The sequence below is a fragment of the Oryza brachyantha genome, chromosome 1 (genome assembly GCF_000231095.2).
Source record: "Oryza brachyantha chromosome 1, ObraRS2, whole genome shotgun sequence".
Lineage (NCBI taxonomy): Eukaryota > Viridiplantae > Streptophyta > Magnoliopsida > Poales > Poaceae > Oryza > Oryza brachyantha.
In genome coordinates, this window is record NC_023163.2 from 18821946 (window position 1) to 18844926 (window position 22981).

Here is a 22981-nt window from a genome sequence, read left to right on the forward strand (position 1 = left end):
AAGAAACGTATTTTTTTTTATCATGATTCACACCCTAATGATGAGCTTAATAGCCAAAGAATTGACATTACTTGTCAAACCTTCTCCATGCAGCATCGGAATCTTCCGGGTAAACATCACATTCTTCAGAACTCTTGTTGACCGGACGTAGCATTGACTCTGAATCGTCTTCTAGACTAGTCGAGGGGTGATCGTTACGTATTCAAATAATAATAATAATTTATAAATAAAACTTTATATATATATATATAAATATTCTTAGTCATCTAAAATTTAAGACTAAAAAATAAAGTGCGATAAAAAAATCTCCAGATCTTTTTCAAATTTAAAATTTAAAATTTTAATTTATAATATAAGCAGAATTTTTTTAAAAAAAAGATAGTGCTGGTCGCCTCTTCTCATGTTAGTAGTAATTAAATATTTCTTTCGTCTCCTCTCTCTAGTAAAATACTAGTAGTACGGAATAGTACAGATATGCGTCCGAACACAGGAAGCATTCGAAATTTGGAATTGTGACGGCAGCGCCAACTGCCAGCCGCGTGGATTCCGGGTTCGCGCCATAAAAGGCTCCGGCGAGCAGACGGGTAGGTCATACTCGTCTACGGGTTCGTCAAAGAAACCAACTGAGCGCTGAACCGCTGACCGTTGTGGTGGTGGTGAGATAGGTCGATCGAGCTGTGAGATGGCTGCCGGCGGTGTGGGCAAGGTGGGGGAGTGGATACGCAGCCGGATGGTGCCGAGGAAGAAGAGGGCCAAGGCGAGCGGCCGGAGCGAAGGCGGGGAGGCCGAGGCCGAGGCCCCGCCGCCGCCGCCGCCGCAGCGGAAGCTCCGGGCGCGGGCGTTCCCGGCGGCGCTGCGGTGGCGGCCGAGGGCGCGCGTGCTGGCGAAGCTGTACGAGAAGGTGGTGTACCACCTGCTCTGGCTGGTGGAGTCCATCGTCGTCGTGGCGAGGCTCTGCTTCTTCGTCATGCGCTTCGGCATCAAGCAGCTCTGAGCCTCTCTCGATCTGGGGCCGGGTCCCACCGGCGCTGGTGGTCGACAGATTTTCGAACGAAACCGTTCGAGATGCACATCTCGAGCCGGCTCGAGATGCTTGAAATGAAATTCGTCCGGAATTTGTTGGGATTGCGAGCCCTGGGGCTCGAGATGGGATGGAGGCGGAGGGAGAACGACGCATTGGGAGATTCTTTGGAAGTGGCTCGTTGGTTCTTTCGTTCTGTTCGTGTTTTTTTTTCCGCGCCAATCTGTTTTGCCACTTTTTGGTGCCTTTTGTTTCAGAGAAACTGTTTCTGAAACTAGTTTGAGAGAAACTGTAAGTAGCATGTTGTCTGTCTATACGAGGAATTGTCCTTTTCTTTTATCCCCTGTATAAATGTAAATGCTTCGTCTAATCTCTACTTGTCTCTCCTCCATTTTCAGATATAAGATGTTTTTGACCATATTTAAATTTATTGATGGATCAATTTACTTCCTTCAATTAAATAATTCTTGTCGTTTAGACAAATGTGTGGTCAAATTTTTAAAAATCTTAACTATTAATATTTTTGAAAATATTTAGCTTCAAAACATTGGTACTCTCATGTATAAATGAGTCACAGTGAGTACTTTAATTTTTTTAATTTTTATATGTTTGAATAGAAAATCATAGTCAAAGATAAATTTAAAAAACCGTGTGTTATTCAAAGCAACCAGAATTAACAAACTAGAATGAGTTTGTGTTTTATATATGTTCATATTTATTATTGTAGTTATGAATTTAGAAAAAACCAAAATATCTTATAATATGAAACGGAAGTAATAATTATAAACGGAAGTAATAAATTTAGTAATATGAATGAGAAAATTTGTGAATATTTCCGATAGATCATGAATGCAACGAATCTTCCCCGAAAAAACTTGATCTTGCCAGCCAATCCGGGAGCCAGAGTAGAAAATGTCAAACTGTTACAGCTCTGTTGCTGCATTTCTCGTCTTGCCTGAACATCTGGGGTCGGAAGTCGCAACAGAGCAACAACCTATACAGAACAAAGCAGCATTTTATGTCTAACGTGTTTTATTAAAAAATTATAAAATATTTTTTAAAAATTAGTCACACATAAAATATTATTCATATTTTTTCATCTGATAAATATAAAAATATTAATCATAATTTTTTAAATAAAACGAAGAGTCAAATATTATATCTCAAAACTGAAAATTGGGTTTATTTTGAGGCAGTATTCTGCAATTCACGCAAATGTTGATCAGTCAGCCACAATCTTCTACCCCATAGGTTTATACCTCTGCACGCGAAGCACCTAAACCTGACTACGAAACAAGAGCTTTTCCCAGACGTGACAGTTTCTTCCATGATACCTGCATCCGTTTGCCACGATGGCCAATTCCTTCGGCTTCGCAGAATGATCGCTACTGCTTCTTGCGAGGAAGAAAATGATGGCCGCTGCCTACGAGCAGCTACAATAGCAGGCTATAAGCCAACTATAAATATATTTTAAAGAGGTAAGAGAGGAGAGAGAAGAGCAGTGGGCTACTAATATATAGCCAGATGCAGCACGGGCTCATACACAGTGTGTATGACATGAGAACAATGTATTAAGACTTTATAGATAACTATAATATAAATTGACTATTAAATTAGCTATAGCTGATTTAGAGCCAGTACTATTGAACTAATTGAACTTGCTCTACTGCTGCTAGCCGGGGACGTGGAGTGCAGCGCATGCAACATCTGATCCCCGTCTCGTGCCCCCAAAGGCTTCGCTGCCGCTGATGAGTGATGATGACCACTCGCCGCCGGTGGCGGATCGCTCGCCTTTTTGGCTCCCGCCCCGAGCATCGCGGCCGCCGGCCGGCGACATGGGCGTTGCTCCTACTGCCATTTTGGGCTCTGTGAGCAGGGCAGAATCACTGATGATTAGCCTTCCAAGGCACTGCACCACACCGGGTCCAGTTGGGGCAGTGTTTAACGGTGACGTACGCCAAGCTACTACCATGACGTCGCGTTACATGTTTGAGTAATTATGTAGGTCAGATTTGCATGTACTTGTCCCAGCTGGTGTGATGTATCTCAGTTCGTTCTTACGTGTTCTGCCTATATAAGAAGCGCTTAAACACACCAATAATTTATCAGCTACCCTCCGTTGAGCTCCAGTTTTTCTAACTTCCTATCTCTCCCAGGTGAGTGGTTAATTACTCTGCGGCAAATCAGTAAGCTCTTCTGCCAATGCGAGAGACGCTCTTCCAAATTGCAGATTAGCGCCGTTTTGTTTTCTTTTTGGGTGTATATATAGAAGAAAAATACGTCAGGCAGGGATTAAGATTGTATTGCTACAATTATTTCTCATGCCCGTTTCATTAATCCTGGCACTATATCACACATATCACATATTGATGCTCCTTAATTATCTGCATATTCTGCTGATCAGAATGGGGCACACTGCTCGTGGGATATGCACCCTTCTCTTGATCCTCTTCGTTTCTAGTATGCTCGCGTCTGCTGGCAACGATGGGCTGGTCCGCATCGCGCTGAAGAAGAGACCGATAATGGAGAGCATCTACGGTGACCTAATTCCCAAGAGCAGCACGGTAGAGCATGAAGTTGCACTTGGGTATTCTGGCGTCAGGATGATGAACCGGGAAGAGGGAATTTATGACCCGGTTACAGAGGCCATTAACAGTGTTCGTCTGCATCAGCAAAAGATGCTCAAAGACATAGAGGCCGCGGCCATGGAACAGAGGCTCAAGCATTTCTGGAGCTACAAAGATTTCAGAGAGAGGAGCGGTCTAAGAGATGTCACTCAGTATCCTCTTGCTCTGAAGAACTTCCTGAACGCCCAGTATTTTGGGCAGATTGGGGTTGGTTGCCCGCCACAGAATTTTACTGTGGTGTTTGACACCGGGAGCTCAAACCTCTGGGTCCCTTCTGCCAAGTGCATTTTTTCGGTAAGAAGCTCAGGCAACACATGTTTTTTTTACTTTGTTTCTTTTGAATTGTTGATGCATGTTATATATGCTAGGCTGAGAACTGATTTTTGCTGTTGCGTAAACAGCTTGCCTGCTACTTCCATTGCAAGTATGAATCAAGAGGTTCTAGTACTTACAAGGAGAATGGTATACTTCCTCTTCCAGATATCTACCTTTTTTTTAACACATTTTTTGGATTTTGGTTGCTCACAGAATCTGTTCTACTAGTTCTCAAATTTGAAATAATATGTTATAGCAAAAGTTTGATGGTAAAAGTTTGGGTGACTGCGTGTGTGTTCCCATGACTTAAGTTCAAATCATCCTTAACTCAGATTGGTGTTACTGTGTATTGTTAATTCATTATCTAATAATTCAGCTTTCAGTTATTAACTATTCTCAGCTGAAAGAATTTAGGTGGATTACCAACTCACCCAATATACTTCAGTTGAAAAAACACAATAAGTACCCCATCTATTTCGTATTATAAGATTTTTTTGTCACTGCCTAGCTTCATCCATAGATTAATGTATATGTTTTATACATGTGCAATGTGCCTATATTCATTAGTACCGATATGAATTTAGTGATGACCAGATTATCTTATGATGTGAAATGGAGGCAATAAGATATATACCGCTATTCCAAAAAAACTTCACTTTTATACAACAATATGGACAAGTGCATGCCAAAGTGAACTAAAGTCTTTCTGGACGGAAGTAATAGGTGATAAGTTTCTTAGTTGAATTGAATTTTATTTTACATTGCATCTGTTTCTTTTTATGCATGTTATACATTTATTTTCTGGCAGTATTTACCAAAGAATGTGTAATGTTTGTTATTATATATAAAGTTTTTTATAATACTAATGTTTGGCGACATCTACTTCATTTCCTTTTGTTATGTAGGAACACCTGCTTCCATTCACTATGGAACAGGATCTATTCACGGTTATTTCAGTCAAGATCAAGTTACCATTGGTGATTTAGTTGTCAATAATCAGGTTCTTTTATCGTTTTTGAAGTTATATGCTTAATCAGACATAGAACTGTCAATGTTCTTGTTACTGAACTGAATTGTGTTAACAGGAATTCATCGAAGCTATTCATGAGCCTGGTCTTACTTTTCTAGCAGCAAAATTTGATGGCATCCTTGGACTTGGATTTAAGGAAATTTCAGTTGAAGGCGCAGACCCAGTTTGGTATGATAATTTTAAGTGTTGATCTTACTGTAGTGTTCAGCGTATTTGAATGGCGAATTAGTTGGTGCTGTTTCTGATCTTTGAAAAAGTTTTTTCTATCGATGGCCTTTATTTGACATGAATCAATCACCACATCTTGATTCATACGTCGGGATCTACCTTGCTGGAAGTCACCCTTTCTTTCCATTGCACACTTCAATGACTTATTTTTATCTTACGAAAAAAAATGACTTATTTTTATGATCAAGCCATTTTTACAACACAAATCCTAATAACAATGGCAAAAAAACTATTGCTAGCATTGACCACTGTAACACGTGGGATATCATCTAGTGTTCGGTTTGCTTTGTGAACCTCTTCTTGTGATACAGAGTATGCCATAAATACTTCTGTGAATTATCACTTGACTCTACTATTTCTTTGTGGCATTTAACATTTTCACTAGTCTTCCAGGTACAATATGATTCAACAAAACCTTGTGAATGAAAAGGTGTTTTCCTTTTGGTTAAATCGAAATGCAAACGATATGAATGGGGGTGAAATTGTGTTTGGAGGCGCTGACAAGAACCATTACAAAGGCCTTCATACATACACCAGAGTTACTCGGAAAGCTTATTGGCAGGTCGGCATATAGGTTTTATTCTTTATGCTTTACTTGATGAGTAATTTTACAGTGCTTGAGTAGATACCCAAAAATACTAAAATTTTAGCGTAAAATTTGATAACCTTAGTACCTAAGGTATCAAGAGATAGGTATCAAGAGATACCAAATTTTACACTAAAATTTTAATACCTCCTGATACCTTCTCAAGAACTGTAAAATTGCTCTTACTTCATATTTTGGTAAAACTTTTCATATTTATCCTCTTAGTAAAACTTTTTGAAAATCTAAATATATTTCCATTGTCTTTACCTGCAGTTTGAAATGGGAGATTTTCTTGTTGGAGGCAAGAGCACTGGTAATTTAATGCGTTATGCTTGTTTTTTTTCTCCAATATCCAGGTCTATGCATAATTGCACCGTTCCTCTTGTCTAACTGATGGTGTATGTCATGACAGGAATTTGTGTTGACGGTTGTGCTGTCATAGCAGACTCAGGAACTTCGTTGATAGCCGGCCCTATAGTAAGCAATCCAAATCCTTCTGCTGTTCCACATGCTTCGCCTTAACTTTGGTACTTTTGTTTTATGTTAATTGCACAGCTAATCAACATACTCCTAAGTAGTTGTATTGATTTTATCGTCGATTCCTCCAGTGAGACTGTGAGACGTTTACTCTTTATTTGGGTTACTTCTTGTGTAGGCTGCTATTGCGCAGATCCATGCACAAATTGGAGCAACCGGTGTAGCTAACGAAGAGTGCAAACAAGTTGTTGCTGGACATGGGCATGAATTGCTAGAGTTGCTGCAAGAGAAGGTTTCAGCTCTCTTCTTCAGAGTTCACTGTATTTACTACGTCAGAGAGATGCCCATTTTTCTCAGTCCATTCACTTTAGAATAACTCGTATGCATGGATGATTTCAGACACCACCAGCACATGTCTGTTCCAAGATTGGGCTTTGCAAACACGATGGAACACATGGAATTAAGTCGTATTCTTGATGTTCTTAATTAGTCAACAGATTCTTCTTCTGTATTACCTTGTTTATCTTGGACTTCACTCATAATCGTACATACGCTCTTCTGTATTTTACAGTGCCGGTATTGAGAGCGTGCTGGGTGAGACACACAAATCTGCAGATGGCGTTTCTGACGCTACATGTAATGCATGTGAGATGGCAGTTACATGGATGCAAAGCGAATTTGTTCAGAACCATACAAAGGAGGGCAAGCTGGAGTATGCTAATTGGGTATGGCTGCATCGGGTTCCCTAAGTATTTCTGTTTTTTTTATACATCAAACAAGTTTTTCTAAGTTCTCTAACCAGTAGGATCATATGTGTTAAATGGCAGCTCTGTGACAATATGCCTAGCCCAGTAGGATCATATGTGGACTGCAGACACATTCATCTCTTGCCGAATGTCGCATTCAGCATCGGTGGAAGGGCATTTGAGCTGACACCAGAGCAGGTATGGGCGTATGGCAATGGCACCCCATTATACATTGTTTCTACTATGTTTTTTTCCCTAGAATGTATTTTGCTGCTTCTCTGGATTCTTCCCGGATTTCCAATTCTCGCAGAATACCTGGATTGGACATGTTTTCAAGTCTTCGAAAAAGAACGTACATTTTCAAGAATAATATTTGAATATGAAAAAAAATGGTTTATTTGAATCATGCATTATTTGCTTGTGTTGGGAGGTCCAAATATCTGGCCCATTCTTATGCGGCCGCATTTGGATCGGTCTTAGAAACCCATCGATATGTATTGGCCAAACTTTTAATTCAAATCTCGGGCCATTCTGCATAAATCGTTTTTTTTTTTGGTATAGAGCATTCATAATGTTTTCCCCATGTCCAGTTGTTCGGCTTAGCTTGTGTAGTTTCTTGTATTTTTATTGTTTACGTAAAATTGACTGACTGATATCCTTCTATTGACATGTTCTTTCTATGATATTAAGCCTTCAAAATTTTACCCAAATATTTGATACGATTTTCCTGTCAAGCAGTACATTCTCAAATTTGGAGAGGGCTTCCTGACTCACTGTATGAGTGGATTCATGGCTTTGGACATTCCGCCTCCAATAGGTCCTCTCTGGTAAGACCGTAAGATGTGCTTATCTTTTGTTTGGTCCTCGCTCCCTTATACCATTTTCTTTATAAAAGATTCTGGATTGAAAAACAAACATTTAACGTTTAGGATATTATTTAAATGAAACCTTGGAAATTTCGACCAATAATAATTTCCATAACACTTGTTTTATAAGCAAATTAAGTCATATAGTACGTAGATTTGTATCGAAATATACTACCATATACTTCTTAGATTATATAAACTTATTATAACATAAAATTGATGGTCAAAATGTTAAAAGTTCTAAAAAAAATCTTGTCTCTGAAAACTTCTAGCCTATGCACCAACTAAGAATATGCTTGTGGACATCAGAATTTGAACTCTGGTGAATTGAATCATATATCCATGACTTATTAATTTTAATTTTTGAAAATAAATGGTGATAAGCTAACGAGACATTTAAAAAAACGAAGTAGGCCACATTCGGTTGGACACTAGTTATCCGGCGTGAAAAACGTAGTAATAGATTAGTACATTATTAATTAATTATTAGTTATAAATATTATAAAACAGATTAATATGATTGTTTAAAGCAATTTTTCTATAGAATTTTTTTAAAAAAAACATACCGTGTATTAGTAAGTTGGAAAATGTGTGCCTAGTAAAAAAATTTGGAAAAATATGTGCATGGAAAAAGAGAGAACCGTGCGGCCGTAGTAATTACGTCATACTAAGAGCAAGGACAATAGTAGGCTATAAGCCAGCTATAAACATATTTCAAGGAGCTAAGAGAGGAGAGAGAAGAACAGTGGACTATAAATTTGTAGCCACGGACTCCAAGACACAGTGTCTGTATGACATGTAGGACATGATAATATATATGTTATACTATCATATGGATTGGCTATTAAATTGACTATAGAGATATTTGCAGCTAGTAGTTGACTATACTTCAGGTGATTGATTTTTCAGCTTGGTTTTGTCAGGATGAATGTGACCCCTCATTCTTGTATGGTCGCTCCTCTTTTATGCAGGATATTAGGCGATGTGTTTATGGGGGCTTATCACACCATCTTTGACTACGGCAACATGAGGGTTGGGTTTGCGGATTCCGCTTGAAAGACAAGCATTTCATATTTTCCACTGCTGCAGTAGTGCAATATATACTACTGTACTTGACTGGTGTAAAGTGTGATCGTTCATACATGTATCTCTGCGCAATCTCCAAATATCGAATAACATCTGACAATAGTTGAGGCCGTATGTGTTCTTCTATTTAAAAAAAACGTAAGTTGTTCAATCTCAGTATTTAACTCTAAATCTCCGTTCATTTTCATCATGAAAATCAATCTTCTCCCGACATCTGCAAGACCTGAACGGCACCTACCTATAATTGACCGTAATCATTGTATTTTGCCCCAATCCTGGGCCTTTGATCTACCCTCCTTCCTACTCTGCAAACTTTGTAAACTTCATTTAAGTATAAGTTAGTGTAATTCAGGGGGGAAATCTGGAGTAGTGGTGGCGGTGGACGTAAATCTGTCACCCATCCCGCCACCAATTCTCTATTATTTTAGAAGGAAAATAAATGATTGTGGGATCAGATGTGCACATGTTAACCACATCTGCCAACTCTTTACTTTTTAGGTAACTCTTTGGTGCATTTTATTGATCGTATTATACTACTAATACAAAAAAATGTATTTTTTATTTTGTTAATTACTTGATTAGTAGTATTTTGTAATTTTGTTTTTTTGCAATAAATATCACAATAAAAGGACGATATTACCCCTTCAAATTTCTACTACATCTAATATTGTTGGCAGTACAATTTAATTACAGCCGTCCGATAAAAATAGATCGACGATATAGATAAATTCTACCACCAATAAAATACACCGAAGTCAGCCCCTTACTTTTTGTGGTAAAAAATAGATGTGGAATCAATAGTCCTACAGCTCGGTAATAAATATATGCAACAATTAAGAGACGATGGTAATAACGGGTTAATGGTGATTTTGTTAATTAGAAACTCGTCGTAACGAACGGGTATAACAAAACCTCCGCTATTTTTTTTATGGCGTTTAGAGCTACGATATGATTAGCCCATCAACTAACAAACACGAAATATCCTTGTGTGGTGCTGTGTCACGGGCTCGCGGCCATGTCAATCTTCTTCAGTAAAAGCTGAAAATGCAACGATGTACCATAGCCTTGGTTTTTAGTAGTATATCGTCAGGCTGAAGAATTGGTGGCCTGTGACACGGCAGTCTATTCGTACTGCAGAAAAATATAGTAATTATATAATAGTGCGAGTATTGTCATGTCAGTGACATATAACCTATAGCTAAATTTAGGGCTTGTTTAGTTTGCAAAATTTTTTTTTGCAAAAACATCCCATCAAATTTTTTAACACACATTTGAAGTATTAAACGTAGTCTAATTATAAAACAAATTTCAGATTCTGCCTGGAAACCACGGGACGAATCTTTTGAGTCTAATTAATCCGTCATTAGCACATGTTGGTTACTGTAGCACTTATGGCTAATCACGTCCTAATTAGGCTCAAAAGATTCGTTTCATGATTTCTTCCATAACTATGTAACTAGCGTGATGGCCCGCGCAAATTGCGCGGCTAGCATTGATATGTTTTTTTACATAATTACATATTAAAAACAACGATGATTTTAAACTCCTACATAAGTATGATTTTATATGTTTGATATAAAATTATTATATTAAGTCCTTTGTCTATAAAATTTTAAATGTTCCTGTATTTTCATATGGACAGAGTCTTCTCCCAATAATAATAATTCTTTTAAAAAATAATTTTATTTTTTTTGTTTTTTTTTCTAAATTGTACCTCTATATGGACTTTGATCTCAATATAAATTATTTTTTGTTATTACGTTTTTATTCTGAAGTTATTTATAATTTATAGTTGTGCATGAGTTTGATTATGATGGTTTTTTCACTGCTGCCTTGCATGGTTTCCATAACTGGTGTCTCATAGTGTGATAAAATACTTGTCCGTTTTAACAATATCCGTGTCTGTGTCCATTTACAAAAACGTGATCCTTCTTGCCTTTTTTTTTTGGCAAAATTTGCTACAGAACATCGAAAAAACGCGTAATTAGCCGGTGAACACCGTAAGATCACGAATTTGCTGCAGGACACCACAAAAGTGTGGTAATTAGCTATAGGGCACTCCGGCCAATTTTGTATTATTTTTAGAGTAAAAAATTCTAAAAATGACGAGATTACCCTTAGTGGCCAACCCGTTATACGCCCTTATCGCCGTTGGGTTGTCACTGTCGCCGCCTGCTCACTCGCCCTGTAGGCTAGGGTTCGGGTGCGGTGCGACGCCGAGACTAACTGGGTCTAGTTTAATTGGACCCAATCGACATAACGGGTTGGCCGCCGAGGGCAATCTCGTCATTTTTATAATTTTTGACTCCGAAAATAATAAAAAATTAGTCGGAGTGCCCTATAGCTAATTACCACACTTTTGTGGTGCCCTGTAGCAAATTCGTGATATTACGGTGTCCACCGGCTAATTACGTGTTTTTTCGATGCCCTATAGTAAATTTTGCCTTTTTTTCTTTGACTAATCTCACAATTTCTAGCCCTTGAGAGAGAACCTAGAGACTTCTTTCCCGCATATATTACATTGCTAGCATCATTATAAATTGTATCTGTATAGGTTATAATAATTACTTTTTAATTGTTAATTTGAATTTATATTTTCTAAATTGTATTTTTACATAGAACCTCATTTATCTGTATCTAAACTGTACTTCTGCATGAACTCTTTTCTGCATAATAATTAATTTGTAATTCAAATTTTAGATACTTCTAAATTGTATTTATATGTTAACTCTTTCTCTTAATTTTTCTATTTTAACCAAAATTTTTTATCTTCTTAAATTGTATTTATAAATGTACTCTTCCCTCAGTATCAATTATTTTAAAACTTTTAATCCGAGATTTAGTTTTTTCTAAAATATATTTAAACATGGAGTCTTTTCTTTTTATATATATTTTTTATTTTCCTTGTCCGATTCAAATCCATCCTCGTCAATGCATGGAGGTGGATCGATGCATGATCTTGTCAGATTGATCTCTACTTTATTCCAAAAACATGCTCTTTTATTTTTATCTTTTGTTCGATTGATCTTTCCTTTTTTTCTCTTATTTTTCTTGATTAATGTTAGAATTTCTAACACGTGAAAGACAACGTGTAGGTTTATTTTTCTATTACTTTATATATATAATAGATAGATCATTTTCTTTTCTTTTTTATTAAAATACGTTATATTTTATCCAAAAAAATCACGTTCTTTTTCTCTCAAAAACTTCTTATCCGATCCAACACGTTTTTTTTTCCAAAAAAATCATGTTTTGTCCGATCCCAAAAAAACTCTGTCGGACTCACGTTCTTTTTTTATCCAAAAAAATCCGGTTCATTATCTTTTTTTTTTCTCGTATTTTTGTTGGATTAACGTGAGATTTTCTCGCCCGTGAGAACGAACATGGTAGCTTCTTTTCCTATTACTTTATATATATAATAGATTAGTTTTAATGTTTATGTATATTTAATGCTTCATTTAGATGTGTAGGGAAAAATTTTTGGGAACTACACAGAGCCTTAGCAGCAGCGATGGTTCTATTGTAACCGGGCTCCGGCAGTCCGGCCCCCTCCTGAGTACACTCTACATGCTGCTGTTCCAACTTCCAACTGTGTAAACCGGGGCCCTGCTGCTTTGAACTTGCTATAGATTCTAGTGGTAGCAAATTTTAGTGGCATCAGCAATTCAGGTTGCAGGGCACACATACGAGTACCCTCAAGTGCCATCTTAGGGACTTTTTTATGGTCCCTTATCATATCGGATATTTAAACGTTAATTATAAGTATTAAATATAGACTGATAATAAAATTAATTGTATAAATAAGGCTATTTCATTAGACACATTTTTAAGCCTAATTAAGCTATGATTAGCAAATATTTACTATAGCAACACATTCACTAATCATAAACTAATTAGGCTCAATAGATTTGTCTCGCGAAATAGTCTAGAGTATGATGTGTGTTTTATTAATAGACTATATTTAATACTTCTAATTAGTGCCCAAACATTCAATATACAGGGACTAAAAAAAGTCTCTAGGTATCCAAACAGGGTCTTAGATAAGAGTACTGCATCCGTTTCATAATGTAATATGTTTGAATTTTTTTAACATATGACTATTTGTCTTATTCAAAAATTTAGTATAAATATAAAAATGATAAGTTGTGCTTAAAGTTCTTTTAATAATACAGTAAGTCACAAGTAAAATAAATAATATTTTCATAATTTTTAAATAAGACAAATGATCAAACATTCATGCTAATACAAGCTACTCTCGCCGCTGTCGACTCGGCAGCGTTGGTGGCTTCCGGTGGATGTCTGCACAAATCTCGAAGTGATCGATTCGACGGTCCATAATCCGTGAGATATTACAGGATATTTTTGTATGTCAAATGTTTGCTACATATACAGTCCCTTATTTACCGTTCTTGCGTGGATTAGACTCGTCCCTTTTTAGGCAGGGTTTTTGATAGAGATGTCACATTGATACGTATTATCATACATTTAAATTGTTAAATATAGTCTAATTATAAAATAAATTTTAGATTTTACCTGAAAACCGTAAGACGAATCTTTTTGAGTCTAACTAATCCATCTTTAGCATATATTAGTTATTGTAGCACTTATGACTAATCATGTTATGATTAGTAATACAGGCTAATCTCGCCGCTGTCGACTCGGCAGCGTTGGTGGCTTCCGGTGGATGTCTGCACAAATCTCGAAGTGATCGATTCAACGGTCCATAATCCGTGAGATATTACTGGATATTTTTGTATGTCAAATGTTTGCTATATATACACTCCCTTATTTACCGTTGTTGCATGGATTAGACTCGTCTTTTTTTAAGGCAGCGTTCAGTTGCCAAAATTTTTTTTTAAGATGTCACATCGATGCGTACGGTCATACATTTAAAGTGTTAAATGTAGTCTAATTATAAAATAAATTTTAGATTTCACCTGGAAACCGTGAGACGAATCTTTTGAGTCTAACTAATCCATCATTAGCACATGTTGGTTACTGTAGCACTTATGACTAATCATGTCATAATTAGGCTTAAAAGATTCATCTCACGATTTCTCACATAACTGTATAATTAGTTTTAATGTTCATATATATTTAATGTTTCATTTAGGTGTCCAAAGATTTAATGTGATGTTTTTGAAAAAAAATTTAGGGACTAAACAAGGCTTTAGCTGTGGGTAGATCACTAGTAGATCGACTCGTGTTGCCAACCACGCACGCACAGTACAGTATATGCAAATGCATGGGGCATGGCCGGTATGGCATATATATATATATACGTCGGGTCTGTTCATACGGAGAAACGGCATTGCTTACTGTTCATACGGAGAAATTTCATCATTATCGTTTCGCTTAGCTCTACTTATTATAAAAACTAGCAATAGCCACGCGCTACGCTGCGTGTGAACGAAGAAATAGTGCATCCAAAATAGATCCGAAGTATTTAAATGAACTAAGATTTTATCGAGGCTAACAACACTTTCCAAGTAACAATTTGAAGTGTAAAATTGTTGCAGTTGATGAAAAAAGGCCAGTTTGATACAATATGATTGAAAATTTTTAATCATAACCTGATTATTTTTGTGTACTGACATAATGATAACTTGGAAAGAGAATTGGATCGTGATGGATCAAACAATCCAGAATTTTGGCAAATACAGAAAGGTATATTCTCTGGTGTTAAGAAAAGACATCAAAAGAATACTAAAACCGATACTAAAGCAATTAACTTGTAGATAAACTTCATATATGCTTGAGAAATCGCAACGTATTCTGAAACAGTGAAACAGTGATGTAATCTGAAGGCAAAGCAAGTAAATATAAATGAAAACAAAATTGTTTCAGTCATTTCCATAGAAGTGCTTTCAATTTTGCGACAGCATATGACAACCACAGAAATGGCTGCACAATACAAACAACGACTTGTAAGAATATATCAAGAAATTTTCTACATGATGGAAAAACTTTGTTTCATAGGACTAACTTGAAAGCCAGAAGAACTCCAAGCAAAATTGCACGCTCAACAGTACCATATAAATTCATAGGCAAACAGAATAAGGTTTAGATAATTCTCGATTACCAACATGCAGTACTAACACCTATGATATTTGATACTTAGGACACCAGATGATACAGTTAGTGTAGAGGAGAAAATGTAGTTGAACTCTCTCGTATGAATGCAGGCAAATCAAATACATTCTTTTTCCAAGAAGTAATATGAGTTAGCCTTTATTGTCTTTTTGATGGATCTGCAAAAACAAAATATCAATTAATTTATAGCATATGTATTTTTTCTGTATTGTTTGTAGGACCTACTTTTTATCAACTCTATTACACACAAACATTTTCAGCTTTTAACAGTATTGGCAGAAAAAGATAGAAACTTAAAAAATTACAGTACTAATGAACTTAGGTGTTAGTAGGATGCATGGATGCACAAAAGATTTGATGTTAAGACCCTAATTGTGAATACATGTTTATGAAGCCAACTACATTACAATGAGTCCTTGTCCAAAGAAAAATATATACAATTAATTGTGTTGTGCATTCATATTGCTATAGTAAAATTAAAGCATAATTGTATAAGATCATTAGAACGTAATTGTGCTCCTGAATTTTTGGCAACAGTACCTTTGCAAAGAAAATGACAGGTTTCATTTAAGAGAAATCCTGCTCCTGATGCAGGTAGTATGTACCTCTTTCTGAAAACCAAGATGATAAATTCATTCAGTAATTAGGACACAACACAACTCCAATACAGTTTTGTATAAGATTTATCTTTCAGCCTGTAACATTTCCCTAAACAACATCCCAAACAAATGAGTTAGCTGTGAGAAGAAGAGCATCAATTAGTTCTTGGTAAATGTTACACGCAGAATAGGAAAATAAATAAAAGTTTGTCTGTGCATTCTAAAATCTGAATTAACAAAACTGTGCATGAATATGTAAGTTCAATTTATATAGTTGAAGGATGGAACAAAAGGAAGCTTGATCATATGTATGCAGGAATATGGTGTGGTTGTTAATCATGGATGTTAGACACCCAGAGAAGAAAAAAAAACTAACATCATGCTTACTATATATTATAGAAACATCAAGAATAACCGAAATGTACTAACCTAACAAAAACAAAGCAAAATGTACAAACTTGACCATAGCAGAGCAAGGAGCATGCTTCCATGCTGTACTACACGTAAGCTCATGCTTGTGCTGCATCAATGGAGAAGAAGTTAATATATAAAAGAAATGATTGGAGAAAAAGTTCATCTCATCATTGATGGTAAATTTAGGAAAGAGAATGTGGAGTGAATATTTCAATAGAGTTAAATGGCCGGCTCGGCCCAGTGGCAGATACAACAGAATGCAAGCACGAAGAACACATCGTATGGCATTACCCAGTGACATATGGTTAATGTCGAACTGCAAAGCATATTTTTGCTATCAAAACCTATTTTATCATCTGCATAAAAATATTACAGTTGCATCTTTATTTAGCTGCTAGAAATGAAAAGCATAATACGGTTGTGCCATAAAAAGATTCTATTCCCTGAAACATAAGATAATTGTATCGTTAAGTACCGTAAAAGAAGATATATCAATTTCTAGTGATCCTAGAAACATTACTGTCCTTAAACATATAACTGGGTATTTGTTAGTAAATCTAAGAGTTAACAATGGAAAACCAAATCACATAACAAATCCATTTACAAAGCTGGTGTATGTTGGGTTGGTTGAATGGTTGCAGTATTTGTCAATTATAAAAGAAATTGATTCATATAAGTCTAGGCTGAATAAAACTACTAAGATATGCATGGTCCCGATGAATGGTTCGTAGAACCAAACAGAAGCCTTCATACATAGAAATTTCATAAGCATGAAAAATTTTAGAACAAACTGACACCGTGATTAGAGAAGAGGTAAGATGGATGAGTACAACTATACCTTCTTGTTGACATTCGGTGAATTTGATTATTTCTAAGGCCACATCGAAAAGCAAGCTTGATCATTCCATAATCGGGTAATAAATGAAAGAAAAAGAAAATGAACAGCAAACTGTAAGCTGCAAGATGAAAGCCAAAAATAATTGGAATAATTGGCATTAAACAAAATTCAATCACTAACATAATATGAAGAGGCCTATCATATACCTGGACCGCTGCATGTTTTATCATATGAAAATTGTGACTGGGTTTGTTATATTCTGCAATGCAATGTAGAAGCTTAGTCAAACATGTAGAGAGATCATGAGCAATGAGTTGCATACATCCAAAGTCAAAACTGACACTCATCTCTTCATATTGTTAAGAATCATGAACAAACCGAAAAATAATCAGTCATCGTTCCTGAAGGATTTATAAAGATGGAAAAAGCATTAGTTAGTTCATAATGATCCATGCAAGTTCTCCTGTTAAGCAAGCAATATAGAAATGTAATCGTTGGTGGATTGCCTCACCATAAGAAAAAATAAGACAAAAATATCAAGAAAAAAGAAGATAAAGATCGACCGAGCTTCTGTTGCAGTCGTCATTGAGACGCTCCATCCTTGTCGCTGTGGCTTGCCATTGTTGTCACCGATGCGCGTCCGTCATTGTCACTATTCTGACCGAGTTGCCGTGCTCGCCCTCCCTTCCCGTCCCTGGCCTCCTAACCAACAGTCCGCCCTACCTCTCCTATATCCTAGATCTGGCACCAAGCAGCTGGGAGGAGAGGGAGAGCAAGAGGATAGAGAAGACAGTGGTGAGAAGAGGGATGGAAGAGGACGATGGTGGGTGCTTGCACTCATTGCTTCTGATGGACCAAATCCATCAGCGAGGAGACCGAAGGTCACTAGATCTGACCACTCCCAACCAGATCTAGCACCGCATGGACGGGGGAAGATGGAGAGGGGAAGGGTGGTGACACAGAGACGAAAGGGGAGAAGAAGGTGGAGGCGACTGACGTCAGTCACCCCGGCTCCCTCGTTGGCAGATGCAGCGACCTCAAGGAGAGCGGCGACGACCTCACCGCAATAGAGCAGCAGCGACGGCATAGAGATGATAAAAAAGAGAAGCACATGGTGGTGGTGATTGGCCGGTGCATGCACAGAGGAAGGGCGAGGTGCGGTGGTGGTGACCGGCCTGTATGGGGGAGGAGGAGGGCGAGGCGCGGCGGCGTCAGTGGAGGGGGTGGGGTCTCTCGCGCTCGCATGAGGCTGAGGGCAAGGTCGCTAGGGTTTGACGTGGGTCATGAAATATGCGTCGTTCATTCCCTATCCGACGATTCCAGGGGTGTGGAAGGGCGCCACGCTAGGACACGTGGACAGCCAAAACACCCCTAACGCGGAATTGAACGGTGGAGGCTAGTGGGGATCAATACATAGTTAACAAAAAGCGCAAGGGCTTTTCTGCAAAACTCGATGACGTGGACGCTCCGAGATCGCAGCGATCCCACGGGGTTTAGAGATTTTATATTAGAGGATTGCCCCGTATAATTTTACACGGAGCTAGATAACTCAATTATAACTCACGTAGAATTAGAATTAATATATATCTCTGAAATTTTATTTCTATAGATATCATTATGGATAAGTATATTTGGATATAATAAATAACTCTTAACTTATATTTATATAAGGTTTAGATTTTATATACAAGTATTAGATTCTATTAATATAGGTTGGATATGATATATAACGTTTTTATTCTGTTTCTATAGGAATATAGGATTGGATTGGACATATAAAGCTCTTAACCTCACTTTTCATAGATATAATTGTATATTATATATGACTCCATCGATCAATCTTCTATACGATCTAATGTTAAGATATTTCTTTTTTTCTAATTAATATGATAATTTCTGGCCTCTAGAGCGAACATGGTAAAAAAAATTCGAAACCTGCAGCAAATAAGAATAAAACTCATATAATTTAGAATAACATGTATGTAAAAGTTAGATATCCTGGTGCAACACACGAACATCATGCTTGTAATAAGCATAAGAGAAACATCATATCAGAGATTAAAACAATCATGGCAAAAGTTTTCCATATGTGTTGTTATTGTTTTAAAAGAAATATTGCAAATAAAATACAACGAAAAAATTAAAATTAACTTCAAAATAAATACCTGAAATTCAAAATATTGGCATATGTTTATATGAAGTTACCAAACTCAAGCCAATCGAACAACAACAAGAAGAAGAGGATGAGGAGGAGAAGCAACATTAAAATATGGCGATTTTTCTTCCACAGGCCACTCTAATTTGTGGCATTTTCTGTAGGTCTGATTTGTGGCTTTTGCAGAGGACACTCTACTTTTGTGGTTGTTTGCTAAAAGACACTTTGATCATCATTTTCATTCTATTCCAAATGAGAGATAAAATACTGCAAAAGAAAACTGTACCTTGAGCGACCTTCCAAAATTTATATTTGAATAAACTTTGGTTGAATTAACCGTATTTTGAAAAAAAATCATCAAAACTTATCCCAAATTGTGTAAATGGGAAACATTTTGGTGGGCCGCTCTTGTTTTGTAAATAATCTCAAAACTAGCAACTCCACAAAATTAGAAATCAGAGCGAGTTAAAGCAAATACCAAAAAGCAATAACGTACTAGAGAAATTTTCCCCACATATTAGTCATCCATTGGCTTTGTAGGAGAAAGAAATACATGCCAGATTTACTCTGGTTTAATTGAATTGAGTCCATTCCAAAATACCAATTTGATAGCAAACCAAACAAGGTTTTGTCAATCTTAGTCAAAAAAAAAAAATCTAGCAATATACTATCATTGTCAAATACTAGTGTTTCCTCTAGTTCGATAATTCTTGTTGTTTTCGAGGTGTAATATTCTAAATTACCTTTAACTATATTTTCTATTAAAAATATATAATAAATAAATGTTTACCTTTATTGAAGTACTCTTTATGGCTTATCTATACATGTCATACTAGTGTTTTCAAACAAAATATTAAAAAAATATTAATAGTTAAAAATTAAAAGTTTGACCTCACACTTATCCAAAACAATACAAATTATGAAACTAGAGTTAGGCCGCGTTTGGTTGGTGGGCATAAGTTAACTTATGCCCCTGGCACGAAAAACGTAGTAATATATTAGTACATGATTAATTAATTATTAAAAAATATAAAATAAATTAATATGATTTTTTAAAACAACTTTTCTATATAATTTTGTTTGCAAAAAATACACCGTTTAGCAGTTCGGGAAGCGTGCGTGGAAAACAAGAGGTGATAAGTTAACTAGCGAGGGCGGCGAACGCGGCCTTAGCAATGTTAGGAGTGCCAAATAGATCAAGGCTTCCATCGTTTCGCTAATACTTACAAGTTAAAGATTAAATTTTAAAAGTTAATTTATGAGTTGATTTTGTAATCTTTTTTACTATAGATTGTGTTGTACCACTTGCTTTTAAATAGCTATTAATATTAAGATAACCTTTTTCCGGTTGTTGGCTTGCCTTTTCTTCCAATAAGGTGTTGTTTAGTTGGCAAAAATTTTAGACACGAATAAAAAAATGAATTTCACAACTAGCCTAGAAACCACGAGATAAATTTTTTGAGCCTAATTAATCACTGTAGCACTTATGGCTAATCATGGACTAATTAAGCTCAAAAGATTCGTCTCAAGATTTCTTCCATACAATTAGTTTTTTGGTACCTTTATTTTTAATGCTTTATTTAAGTGTCCAAAGATTTGGTGTGATGTTTTTAAAAAAAATTTGGAAACTAAATAAGGCGTAAACAAAACGATGAGAGCCAAGGAGCCAAAGAGTTTCAGCAGAAAAAATGGTCCATTCCTACAGGAAAAATCATAAACTGGTCCGGTGGTACTCCTCTGTGGACTATGGTGCCATTCATTTGGCGCTACGGAGAAATTTGAATTGCTGCGATTGGTACCAGCGGTACATTGGCAGCGAGCGGAAGAAACTTTTTTGGAGCTATAGCAGTGACACAGACACGCCAAAAGGCAAGCAAAGAAAAGAAACATTTCCAGATGCTGGAAGGACAAGAGACAAAAGGCAAAACTTGTACACTCAACAAGGCACCAAGACATTCTTTACACGCTTCCCCACCGATCGATCCTTTCACACTCATCGTCACGCTCTTCGAGCTTGGAGAGGTCCCTCTCCTCGCTTCACTTCACTGGAGCAACGGCGGCAGCGGCGGCGGCAGCGGTGATCTCGTCTCCGGCGCCGGCGACCAGGACGAACGACGACTCCTCCCGGTGGAACCGCGTCTGCTGCTTGGCGATGAACGCCTCCACCGCGCTCCGGAACTCCACCTCCTCGTCCACGGCGCCCCAGTCCCCCGGGGAGGCCGAGGAGAGCGAACGGCGGCGACGGCACCGCTCCGACTCCAAGCGGCGCAGCTCCGGCGACGCCGCCCTCGTCCTCCTCCCGCGGCCGACCTTCTCGGACCTGCTCCGACGCGGGGCGGGGCGCGCCGGCGTGACGTGCACCGCCTGCTTGTCCTCGAACACCGGGCCCTCCTGATCCTCGCCCGGCGCCTCCCCCTCGGTGATCGCGGGGAGCGGCAGATCCGCGCTCGCGAAGGAGAGGAGCTGGTCGTGTACGTCGTGGGCGTCGGAGCAGGAGGAGGAGGAGGAGCGGTCACGGCGGGAGAGCGCAACGAGGAGCACCACGATGCCGTTGGCGAGGAGGAAGACGGAGCAGGGTTGGAGGAGGAGGGACGCGCCGAGGCGGAGCACGGAGGACGCCGCGCCCGCCACGGCGGGGAGGAGGGGGAGGGAGCGGGAGACGAGGACGGCCAGGGCCAGCACCTCCGCCGCGCGCACGGCGCGCCACACGAGTCGGAGCCTCGCCGCCGCGGCGGCCGCGGCGGCGACCATGGGGGCGCTGTGGTGATGATGCTGGCCGTCGAGCGCAGCGCTGCGGACGCCGGCGGTTGCCTGGTCCGGGTGTTAGGTTTTAATCTCGGCTCTGGAGGTAGTGGGAGTGGGACAAGTGTCTGGGAAGTGGAAGTGAAGAGAGTGGGGTGGGGGACGCCGGTGCGCGTGAGCGGCGCGAGCCAGTGGGTTTTTACTCGTGCGGTTGATAAGGGAGTGGGGATACGTGTGAGCGCGTGCATTACCGGTTGAGCTCTTCGGAGCTGCATGTATTGGGTACTCCTACAGCAGATCTTCTGGAATTTTTGGCATTTTTTTCCATGCCTTTTTCGATTCAACGACAGGATAGGTACCATACGGGTAGAGGCATGCATGGCTTTTAGGGCATGCACTATGCTTCGACGTGGCGAGTGGCCATAACCCATCACGTCGGAGTGACGGTACTAGCTAGCCATCGACCGTGCTCTCACGTCAAGTTTGTCAGAAGGCTGAGGTGATGGAGAAGGACGTGTTGGTAGAGGCGGATGGAAAGAAAAATACGTGTACGCACCGGATCCGCCATCGTTGTCGTCGGGCTCCGTGCGCCGTCGCCGCCACGGGCTATATCCGTGCGCCCCACTAACGCGCTCGCTAGATCCGCCGTCGGCGCCCCGTGCGTCACCGCTGCCACGGGGGCTGGATCCGTCGTCGTTGTCGCTAGATCAGCCGGAGGGGGAGAGGGGCACGGAGCGGCCGCTGCTAGGAGAGGAGGACGCCGGAGAGGGAGGGGAGGGGAGCGGAGCTGCCGCACCACCACCAAGAGAGGAGGAAGTCAGAGGGGTGGGAGAAGAGGGGCGTTAGTGGCAAGTTGACTATAAAAGGGAAAGGCAGAAATGTAGTGCCTTTTCATTTCCTACGTCTTTAAATAAATAAAAAATTTTCTATGTTTTTTTTCTATAACCCGAAGAAAAATTTTCCTTTTGGTTTTAATATACTTTGGTCCTACAAACAGTATGATTTTTATATGAATTAATCACTAAAAATCAAATATTTTGTTTCTTCCCTGAACTGAATAGATCCTTAGTGCGTATTCGTTTGAAGGAAAAAACAAATGGTTAGATTCGCAAGGATTTGATTCCTATAAAAACCATTTAGTTAGTATAAATGAAGCAC

General features: G+C 38.6%; 3 protein-coding genes and 1 long non-coding RNA gene across 6 annotated transcripts; 2 read left to right on the top strand and 2 right to left on the bottom strand.

Annotated features, from left to right (window-relative positions):
• The first annotated feature begins 610 nt into the window (after window positions 1-610).
• Window positions 611-994, top strand: LOC102720571. The gene has a single exon (XM_006646067.3). It carries the CDS (start codon window positions 683-685, stop codon window positions 992-994), a length of 312 nt encoding a protein of 103 aa, XP_006646130.2. The 5' UTR covers window positions 611-682.
• Window positions 995-3135: 2141 nt separating this feature from the next.
• Window positions 3136-9090, top strand: LOC102720467 (aspartic proteinase oryzasin-1-like). The gene is made up of 14 exons (XM_006644341.2): window positions 3136-3177; window positions 3426-3942; window positions 4050-4110; window positions 4869-4963; window positions 5049-5161; window positions 5615-5783; window positions 6081-6120; window positions 6220-6284; window positions 6463-6576; window positions 6684-6748; window positions 6856-7009; window positions 7112-7228; window positions 7769-7857; window positions 8868-9090. Exons 2-14 carry the CDS (start codon window positions 3427-3429, stop codon window positions 8950-8952), a joined length of 1683 nt encoding a protein of 560 aa, XP_006644404.1. The 5' UTR covers window positions 3136-3177; window position 3426; the 3' UTR covers window positions 8953-9090.
• A 5774-nt stretch (window positions 9091-14864) lies between these two features.
• On the bottom strand, window positions 14865-18023 carry LOC107304838. Of its 3 annotated transcripts, none has more exons than XR_005810968.1 (6): window positions 17490-18023; window positions 17133-17185; window positions 16927-17044; window positions 16104-16194; window positions 15616-15686; window positions 14865-15233 (listed from the first exon to the last, which is right to left on the bottom strand). It is a non-coding gene; the product is annotated as an uncharacterized LOC107304838 (long non-coding RNA). The 3 variants fall into 3 exon arrangements; XR_005810967.1 differs by having other exon boundaries at window positions 17133-17327; XR_001550906.1 differs by having other exon boundaries at window positions 17133-18021.
• Window positions 18024-20746: 2723 nt separating this feature from the next.
• On the bottom strand, window positions 20747-21832 carry LOC102720846. The gene has a single exon (XM_006646068.3). It carries the CDS (start codon window positions 21830-21832, stop codon window positions 21119-21121), a length of 714 nt encoding a protein of 237 aa, XP_006646131.2. The 3' UTR covers window positions 20747-21118.
• Between the last annotated feature and the right edge of the window lie 1149 nt (window positions 21833-22981).

What these genes read in the sequence shown, in the direction of transcription:
- LOC102720846 (XM_006646068.3), bottom strand. Translation starts at nt 21,832, where the DNA reads ATGGTCGCCGCCGCGGCCGCCGCGGCGGCGAGGCTCCGACTCGTGTGG.
- LOC102720467 (XM_006644341.2), top strand. Translation starts at nt 3,427, where the DNA reads ATGGGGCACACTGCTCGTGGGATATGCACCCTTCTCTTGATCCTCTTC. An exon ending in ATTTAGTTGTCAATAATCAG is followed by an intron (nt 4,964 to 5,048) that starts GTTCTTTTATCG and finishes TTGTGTTAACAG; the next exon opens with GAATTCATCGAAGCTATTCA. An exon ending in AGCTGGAGTATGCTAATTGG is followed by an intron (nt 7,010 to 7,111) that starts GTATGGCTGCAT and finishes GTTAAATGGCAG; the next exon opens with CTCTGTGACAATATGCCTAG.
- LOC102720571 (XM_006646067.3), top strand. Translation starts at nt 683, where the DNA reads ATGGCTGCCGGCGGTGTGGGCAAGGTGGGGGAGTGGATACGCAGCCGG.